This window comes from Antennarius striatus, chromosome 3 (genome assembly GCF_040054535.1).
Source record: "Antennarius striatus isolate MH-2024 chromosome 3, ASM4005453v1, whole genome shotgun sequence".
In the NCBI taxonomy this organism is placed as follows: Eukaryota; Metazoa; Chordata; class Actinopteri; order Lophiiformes; family Antennariidae; genus Antennarius; species Antennarius striatus.
This window is the reverse complement of record NC_090778.1, coordinates 13,721,815-13,731,968: the sequence shown is the minus strand read 5'-3', so window position 1 is coordinate 13,731,968 and position 10,154 is coordinate 13,721,815. Positions and strand designations below refer to the sequence as shown.

Sequence of the window (10,154 nt, the reverse complement as noted above, 5' to 3'; positions counted from 1 at the left end):
AACAGCGAATTAACAGGTGTTAATTCGCTGTCCCTTTTCACACCCAGGTAATTCTCATTTAGTAAAGTTTACCAGGTTTTCTGGATTTTGTTTGTTCACACATTAAGCATCAGGCATAATTCAGCTAAAGTGGACAGAACACCATTATTCAGTTGGTGTGACACCAATCATTATTCAAAACAGGAACACTCATCCAATTTTGGATTTGGGGCCGATTGAACAATAGATAATAGGTTTCGAACAACTACATGGAGAGTCATTAAAATTTACCAGTTGAGTGAGTCTCTGTACTAGCTGCTAATTCTCTCTAAAGCACACTTTCCACAAAACGTAGTTCAAAAGCTGTTAAGTTGTACTGCTTTCATATTTCACAAACACACACACACACACACACACACACACACACAGGGAGACACAGAGAGAGAGATAAAGAGAGATTTTTTTTTTTCTAAAAGTTTGTTTATTCACAGGAACCCAATTACAAAGTAATCACAGTGAAACACAATCCAAAAGAGATTCACACAAAAAGGAATTCACATTTCAAAAATAAATACTTCTTCATCTTCTCCTTTCGGCTTTTCCATTCAGGGGTCGCCACAGCGAATCAATTGCCTCCATCTAACCCTGTCTTCTGCATCCTCTTCTCTCACACCAACTACCTTCATGTCCTCTTTCACTACATCCATAAACCTCCTCTTTGGTCTTCCTTTAGGCCTCCTACCTGGCAGTTCAAAATTCAGCATCCTTCTACCAATATATTCACTATCTCTCCTCTGGACATGTCCAAACCATCTCAGTCTGGCCACTCTGACTTTATCTCCAAAACCTCTTACATGTGCTGTCCCTCTGATGTACTCATTCCTGATCCTATCCATCCTGGTCACTCCCAAAGAGTACCTCAGCATCTTCATCTCTGCTACCTCCAGCTCTGTCTCCTGTCTTTTCCTCAGTGACACTGTCTCTAGACCAAACAACATCACTGGTCTCACCACAGTTTTGTACACCTTTCCTTTCATTTTAGCTGAAACTCTTCTATCTCACATCACACCTGTACAGTATACACTTCTGCACCTCTTTTCCACACTCCGTTGCTCTGGACTGCTGACCTGAAGTACTTAAAATCTTCCACCTTCTTGTCCTTTTCTCCCTGTAACCTCCCTCCACCACTTGGGTCCTCATACATGTCCTGCACCGCTCTAACACACTTCTCTGCCACTCCGGATTACCTCATACAATACCACAGTTCCTCTCTGGGCACCCTGTCATAAGCTTTCTCCAGATTTACAAAAACACAATACAGCTACCTCTGGCCTTCTCTGTACTTCTCTATCAACATCTTCAAAGCAAATACTGCATCTGTAGTACTCCTTTTTGGCATGACACCATACTGCTGCTCACAAATGCTCACTTCTGCCCTTAGTCTAGCTTCAACTACTCTTTCCCATAACTTCATTGTATGGCTCATCAGCTTTATTCCTCTGTAGTTGCCACAACTCTGCACATCTCCCTTGTTCTTAAAAATGGGCGCCAGCACACTTCTCCTCCATTCCTCAGGCATCTTCTCACTATCTAAGATCCTGTTGAACAACCCAGTCAGAAACTCTACTCCCACCTCTCCGAGGCACTTCCAAACCTCTACAGGTATATCATCAGGACCGACTGCCTTTTCACTCTTCATCCTCTTCCATGCCTTCCTCACTTAATCCTGACTAATCTTTGCTACTTGCTAGTCCACAACAGCCACTTCTTGTAGTCTTTGTTCTCTCTCATTTCCCTCATTCATCAACTCTTCAAAATACTCTTTCCATCTTCTCATCACACTACTGGCACCTGTCCATACACTTCCATCCCTATCCTTAATCAACTTAACCTGCTGCATGTCCTTCCCAAAACTGTGTCTCTTTCTTGCCAACCTGTATACAGTAGATAAGTCTCTCCCTCCTTATTGTCCAATCTAGCATACAAGTCATCATAAGCTTCTTGTTTGGCCTTTGCTACCTCTACCTTCACCTTAGGCTGCATCTCCCTGTACTCCTGTCTACTCTCCTCAGTCCTCTCGGTGTCCCACTTCCTCTTAGCTAACCTCTTTCTCTGTATACACTCCTGTACCTCATCATTCCACCACCAAGTCTCCTTATCTACTTTCCTTCCAGATGACACACCAAGTACTCTCCTACTTGTCTCCCTGATCACATTAGCTGTAGTTGTCCAGTCATCTGGAAGCACCTCCTGACCACCCAGAGCCTGTCTTAACTCCTTCCTAAAAGGCATGCAACACTCTTCCCTTTTCAGCTCCCACCATTTCGTCCTCTGCTCTACCTTTGCCCTCTTCATCTTCCTCACCACCAGAGTCATCATACACACCACCATCCTATGCTGTTTGGCTACACTCTCACCTACCACTATTTTGCAGTCACTGATCTCCTTCAGATTACACCGTCAACCCAAGATGTAGTCTACCTGTGTGCTCCTACCTCCACTCTTATAGGTCACCCTATGTTCCTCCCTCTTCTAGAAGAAAGTATTCACTATAGCTGTTACTATCCTTTTTCAAAAGTCAGCCACCATCTTTCCTTCTGCATTCCTCTCCTGGATACCAAACCTTCCACTCCCCTCCTCATCACCTCTGTTTCCTGCACCAACATGTCTATTGAAGTCTGCACCAATGACAACTCTCTCACTTCTAGGTATGCTCTGCATCACTTCATCAAAGTCCAACCAGAAATTCTCCTTCTCCTCCAGCTCACATCCTACCTGTGGAGCATACCCACTAACAACATTGAACATCACACCTTCGATTTCTAGCTTCAGACTCATCACTCTATCTGACACTCTTTTTACCTCCAGGACATTCCTAACAAACTCCTCCTTCAAGATAACTCCTACTCCATCTCTCTTCCTGTCTACACCATGATAGAACAACTTGAACCCTGCTCCTAAACTTCCAGCCTCGCTACCTTTCCACCTGGTCTCCTGGACACACAGTATGTCTACCTTCCTCCTCTGCTACATGTCAACCAACTCTCTACCTTTTCCTGTCATAGTTCCAACATTCAACGTCCAATGACTAAACACAAGCTTCTCACTCGACACCAAATATAAGACATCCTAGACACACCACAAGTTTGTAAAAGTATCTCAATCACTCATAGCTCTGAGAGATACAGAGAGAGATGACATCGGTCACATCCTCATCCACTGAGCAAATGGAAATCTCAATAAATCATGTCAGGACACAGTGAAGGTGCTTCCACCTAGAACTTTTTTTTTTTTTTTCAATTTTAACTTTCTAGCAAAACAAAAAAATAAATAAAACCCGAACCCATTTGTAGTCTTTTAATAGTGATGTTACATGAGGCTAATTGTATTAAGAACTTCCAACTGGGGTTTAAAAATATTTGTAGATCATCATAGGCTCACTTTGTCTGGCTTCATTGCGTAAGCATTCAAAATTGTAACATTTGCTGGGTTGCATTATTACGTCTACTTATCTTGCAGGCATTGGTTTGAAGACCTATTTGATTGTGTCTTTCTGTATTTTAAAAATAATAATTAGATATTCATAAAACATTTGCTACGCAGTCACTGCTGTTACATTTTGTCTTTGTAGTAAGTGTGATATTTACGACATCCCTGAAGGTGGCATCGGTCCGGTGGGAGAGGCTGGTCCGTTCGCAGACTCCGTCCTCAGCTCTCCTGCGTTGCCACTGGCGTTAGCAAACATGTTACCGTAGCTGCGCTGTCAGAGCTGACGCTATACGTTTGATAAGTTGTTTATAATGTCACTATTGGCCGACAGATATTGCGCAATTGTTGTGCAAGGACATGATTGAATCCTTTGCTGTCGGCCAAATTTCCAGCAGCACACGACGTGGGTTTTTACGCAGCTTTAGCTAAAGTTACAAGCTTGACAAGACAGACGCTTGAAGTTCCTGTGGAGTGAGATGAGCAACGCAAGGATGACCAGAGGTAGCTTATGAAGTAGGCTAGACAGCTGTACGAGCAATGGGAATACGAATATTTCCGGAGATATTTGGATTATAAAATGTTTCTCATTGATTCAGGGAACTTTTGAATCGCTGAGTTTACAGAAAAGAAGCTGAAGCATCGCAGGGCGTAGCTGTCAAAGTCCTCGCTGCATCGCTGGCCTAGACAGCTAGCAGCAGGCTAGGTGGCTGCACGTCTGGCTCCTCTACCAAAGTACGCGTTGACTGGTGAGTAATGTGTTAACAGCTTCATCTGTTGTAGCCACACAAAGTCCCCAGACGTAAACTTCTAGCTTCAAGTTGTACAAACACATTTTTATAGTCTTATAGGGCGGTTTATGGTGAATCGCTAATAATGGGGTCTGTATTCGAGCTAACGTCAAGTTAATCTGTTGAAGCTACAGCTAACGATAGAGCACAATGTGACGGCCTTGACGAGCTAATTCAGTGGTTAAGGCTCTTATGTTTGACTGGATGTTCATTTTAGCCGTCGTTTCGGAATGACGCACCGGCCCCACACACCTATACGTGAGCATTGACCATGTCGTAGTGGAACAGCGGCTACAAATGTGTGCTTTCCTTAAGTTGTGACAGTCTCATTCCGGCGTGTATTTGTCGCTTTACAGTCGCCAGTTGTCCATATTTGACTATTTAACATATTATTTTAAAGAATTTAGAAGAGCTGTCATTAGTGATTCGAACTAATCTTCACGGATTCTTAGTGTGCTTTTCAAAAGTTAAGAATACGTTATACACACACACACACACACACACACACACACACACACACACACACACACACACACGTGCGCCATGTCCTCTTTCCCACTTTCCCACTAGCTAATGTTTACACCAAACTTCACGCTGGATATTTCTGCATATCGTTTTTTGTTCTCAGTTAACCAACACGTAGAAGCTCACCCTAACTCTGTAAGATACTATTGAAGTATCATTGGATTATGTTAAAGAACCGATGATATATTCACAATTTTAGACAAGTGTAAAATATTATGATTTTACCTTCAGGTATCCAAATTTAAAGATTGGCTGCCTTTCTTATATTATTGAATAGGATGTCCTGTTTTGGAGTGTTTTGATTGCCTTGAGCTCTTTGATATTTGAGAAATTGTGACTGGCTTCCTAACACCTTCATTGGTGTTTTGAATTTAGATATTACAACTTTGAATCAAGCCAAATGTCATTAGGCTTATACTAAGACATCAACAGAAAAAATTAATGTCACTAAACTATGAATATGTAATACATTATCATTTATGGCAGGGATATTCATGCTCCTCTAGTCAGTATTTGGAGGAAACACCTTTTTTAGCCATTATAGCCACTAGATATTTTCTGTCAGGAAGATACCAATGGTGAAATACTGGGCTAACAATTTTCTTTACCGCCCATGTCATTAGCCATTTCCAGACCAACTGATTTGTAAATTTGCATGCACTTATACATCTCTCGTCTGAAACTTTTTAATACAGCACTGCATGAGATGAAGCCTGTGCTGCTTCTGAGATACAAATTATTTCTTTTACAAATGTCTATTTATGCAAGTTCCCTGGCCAAATGCAAATTTTACACTACAGTATATCCGATTTGAAATGATGGCTCTTAATTTAAATTTATTGCTGTATAATTTTGGGATCTCTTTGGTGTGACATACTTTGAAGTAATTTGTGAGTGGGTTTTTTTGTTGTTTGCAAGAATAATTCTCTTCATGAAAATAAACAAAGAATGTGAGTGACATTCATTATGACATGACCGGACATTTATGTTACCATGTCATTACAAACTGCTCTTCGATACCTGGCAGACAAGAAAGGGTCTCTAGTTTTCTAGTTTTAATTGTGATGTCATTAAGTGTATAAGAGTGCCTTTGAGGCAGTGGGCTATGGATGGGCTGAGTAACAGCTATTTAAAATAATGTAAATATTATTTTGCCTTGCCAAAAACAAAATGTCCTAATATATATAGAGGTTATTACATATAAATATTAAGTTTTACCTAGATATTTATGGTTTTTAAATGGTGAGACTCTGTGTGGGCCCATTTTTTTTAGAAAAATTAGATTTACAGAGTTCATAGCATCTCCAGACAATAAATCCTCTTCACTGCAGCTTCATGCAATACTGGTATCACTGATTGAGATCAAGTGACCATTATCATAGATGATATTTAATTCATCATACTTTGCTGAAAATGATTGAAATCATTCTGTTGCCAACATTTTGCTTGTGGCTGATTAAAGTTTGCATGTTGTGGTGGAATCCCTGCCAGCTATGGATGCTCTTCCTGCCACATGCACCATGTTGCACCAAAATGGAACTGCCCATCGGGAATCTCCAGAAGCAAGCCCAGCTGCTGTTCTTAGACTTCATTTCTACCACAGCAACCAAGGAGCGGCCGACTTCCTCAGCTACCCACCTGGGGACTATGTGGCTGAGGAGCTGTGTATAGATGCAGCCAAGGCATGCAGTGAGTGCTTGAAGCTCTGTGGGCCCCCATAATGCACCATCATTCGTTTTCTTGTAAATCTGGTCTTAGGTCCAAAGATTTGGTGAAATCTGTTGGTAGTAAAACGCTTATGTGTTCAATAAACTTAGTGTGGACAGACTGTCTTAACTATTTTACTTTGTTAAAGTATAAGATAACTTATGGTAGGTTTACTGTGTTTATTTTTCTTCTTTTGGATTGAAGAGGCCTAAGTATAATGTTTTAATACACATAATAGGGTTATGCAGGGGGTGAGGGGTCTAGATTAGCCAGCATGTTGTGTGAATCGTATGCTATGTGTTTGATGATAAACCAAACACAACTGACATTTTGTAAATCTTTATTGACCCTTTGTTCGCGTATGTTGAATGTTGAAACAACATACTATGTTATGTATTCTGAGTTCCCCATAAATGAACACAGTTTCTACAAGCATACTCTATCAAATCAACAGATACACATGAACAAGGAAATTGTGTGTCCATAAAACAATTACCATGTCCATGATGTTTAAACAGTGAAGCTAACCTCTATCAAAAGAACATCAATGAACAGAGTGAACTTTCACAGAACATAATGTGGTTTCCTTTTTCTTTGTATGTATTAGGTATATCACCACTTTACTGTAGCCTTTTTGGTCTCTTCAGAGAGCAAGATCGCTTGTGGTTTTCACCTAACCACGTATTTCAGCTTGATGAATTGGCTTCTGAGGATGTGTTTTTCAAAATAAGGTAAATTAGTTTAGCATGTTAGTTGTTTTGCTACAGCAGTGCCTTTCAGATATCTTGTTTAGTAAATGTACTGTAGTGATGAATTCTGCATTTTCTGCTCATACAGGTTCTATTTCCCTGGCTGGTACAGTGGAGGAGCATCTCGGGCGTATAGATATGGGGTTGTCAAAGGGTCAGAAAGCCCAGTCTTAGATGATTTCGTAATGTCGTACCTCTTCTTCCAGGTAATTCATCACAGAGCTACTACATGACACAAACTGATTAGAAAATACCAAATAAAAACACAGTTCCACCAGAGATAGAGGGTCGTTTATTTCCCCCCAACGTTGCTGTATGGTAGGAGTTTTTGATTTTGGACAAGGTTTTGTTGAATTATCAGGACTTGGTGGAGGTCTACCCTGACCTAACTGCCTTTAAACTCTTTGTTTTTAACAGTCTTGTGTTTGTTCATGGATGGCATTCATGAAAAGAATTTGTTTCAGTTACCTGTGGTCTGTCAGAATGGCCACCCATGGTACTGAAACTTACTTATTGTTAAAGCCTTCATACGAGATAAATATCAGTCAGCTGGACATCCATACTGTCCACAAAGTTTCAGGAGGAGCCCATAGTTGTCCCTTCATCTCTTTTCTAAGTCAAATTTAGACATTACAGCTGGCTCAGAGCTGAGCCGTTGTCAGAGCCATATTATCATTTTTTTACACAAAAATCTTAATTTTGACAAGTTGCAGTCAGAAACAGTTTTCTCAAAATCATGAATAGGAAAGATAAGATAACCCTTTATTGTCCCACGGTGTGGAAGTAATGTGACCTAACCCTAACCCTAACCCTGATCTAGTCAAGTGTTAAATTTCAAGCTCATTTGAAGCTCATTGCTGTGCCCAAAAGCTGCACCAACGTGTAACTTTATTTTGCCCTGAAAAAGTAGTAGGTCAGTGGAAGACCTGTGCAAAACTTATTTTGTGCAAAAAAGGTTGCAAAACTAACATGACTAAACCCCTTCATTATCATTTTGCAAGAGCACGATGATTTATCTTTATAAGAGATGTAATTTCCCCTATTCTTGGCAGGTTCACTGACCATATCAGTAATGTTCATCCCATTAAGGTGTCCTCTTTGCTAAGATAATAAATTTGGTCCTTATTGTATTTTATCACATGGAAATCATCAATTTACTAACTGTACGTCAGGTCAAATTTAAAATTTTAACATTGCATTTGCATTTATGTATTTGTTACATAAAACCATGAACTCCATTAGAGCAGTCATAAAATATTTGTCATCAACATAGAACTTGTTTTTAACCACCTTTAGAATTGTTGTAGTTGAACATTTTTCCCCCCTTTACAAATTTCATTTATATATCTGTCTATGAGGAATAATCCTTGCTGACTTCTGTGTCACTTTGTTCATGTTTGCTACTGTGTGTGTGTTTGTGTGTGTGTGTGTGTGTGTTTGTGTGTGTGTGTGTGTGTGTGTGTGTGTGTGTGTGTGTTTGGGGGAGGGGGGTATCCTGCCGTGGAAGCCCCACCACCACCAACACCATTGGTATGCCATACTTTAGTTTTGTTTTTTTGTTTTTTAATTCGATAATATGATTTTTCATTTCAATTTAAAAAGGCCTGAAAAATAGCAAATGAGGTGAATACACATTTACATGCATTGCTGGTTATTCCTGATGGTCATAGGGATCAAAAGTCTAAGACTAAAAAAAGTATTGATGATATCTTTCATTTACCTTGTGATCGGTCTGTCACCACTCCTACCCCCTCGCAGCATTCACCATTTGTTGTTCAGTTAGAATTTTAACACAAAATCTACTATAAAACACTCTATTCTTATTTTCTTTCGATCGATCATCCTCGCCTTGTTGTACACCAATTTGCAGGTTTAGCTTGTAAAAACTTATCTTGAGAGTGAAGGAAGAGGAGAGTGGAGGAGTTATTGCTGCTGAGTGGCAGCATTGTCATCGGAGATGATAGGAGGTAATGAATCCAAGGGGGTATGAAGCCTGACGCACTGAGACGCTCACACACGTACCAGAACAGCCTGGGGGAGATGAGTGTTCGAGATGTGCATATGCAGTGATGCTACTCAGCAGGGATTGTGGCAGAAAGGGGAACTGCATGTCTCATATGGTGCCTTGTAGTTGTTCTTATCTCAGAATGTCCGTAACTCAGATGTTCGTATCATGAGGACTACCTGTAATTAATAAAATAAAAACACTGTACAAGTGAGAATTGCCTGACACTACTGCCTTAGTAACAACTCGCAGGTACATCCAAACTTTGGTTGAAAAAGGTTGGACACATACTCAGGCATAACTGACTGTCACTTCTGTGTGCAGTGGAGGAATGACTTTGTCAATGGCTTGGTGACGATCCCCAACTCCCATGAGACTCAAGAGGAGTGCCTTGGTATGGCTGTACTCGACATGACAAGAACAGCCAAGGAAAGACAACTGTCACCACTGGACATTTACGACACCATTAGGTACAAATGAAAAACAGAGGCTCCATTTAGTTGAATTCTTGGGGAATTAATTCTGTTACGAGCACTTGTTGAAATTTAGCTGTTATACCGGTCGAATTAATGAGTAATTCGTGACAACGCAAGGCAGAACTTTCAGGATTGGAATTCTGCATTGGGGAATATTAGATCTTTTTCAGCAAAACTTTTTTTTGTTTTACAATCACAAGAACTCTGCCAAACTCAAATAGCTGTAATTAACCAATTTATGTTTCAAATCACAAAATATTTGTCCAATAAATCCAGTATAGTACCACGTTAATATTTTTCAAGTGACATATTTTAAGTAAAAATGTAATCACCTTCTCCACAAAATGTATTTATGACTTCTTCCAAATGAGGGATCTTTTTTCTGCATCTTTTTTGCAATTGTTTTTTGTTTCATTGAACAGAGGTAAAATATGTC

At 40.1% G+C, this 10,154-nt stretch overlaps 1 protein-coding gene across 6 annotated transcripts in view; it reads left to right on the top strand.

Moving 5' to 3' along the window:
* Positions 1 to 3,683: 3,683 nt before the first annotated feature.
* The window catches only part of jak2b (Janus kinase 2b), a 33,377-nt gene continuing 26,906 nt past the window's right edge, over positions 3,684 to 10,154 (top strand). For 2 of the 6 annotated variants that reach the window (XR_011035001.1, XM_068310197.1), the window contains exons 1-6: positions 3,684 to 3,969; positions 4,065 to 4,214; positions 6,273 to 6,470; positions 7,096 to 7,219; positions 7,326 to 7,443; positions 9,567 to 9,712. Coding sequence is in view for 5 of the 6 variants with exons in the window: in XM_068310197.1 (XP_068166298.1) it covers positions 6,275 to 6,470; positions 7,096 to 7,219; positions 7,326 to 7,443; positions 9,567 to 9,712 (584 nt within the window). In the remaining variant the exon portion in view is untranslated. The other 4 variants (XM_068310194.1, XM_068310195.1, XM_068310196.1 and 1 more) reach the window with 4 other exon arrangements.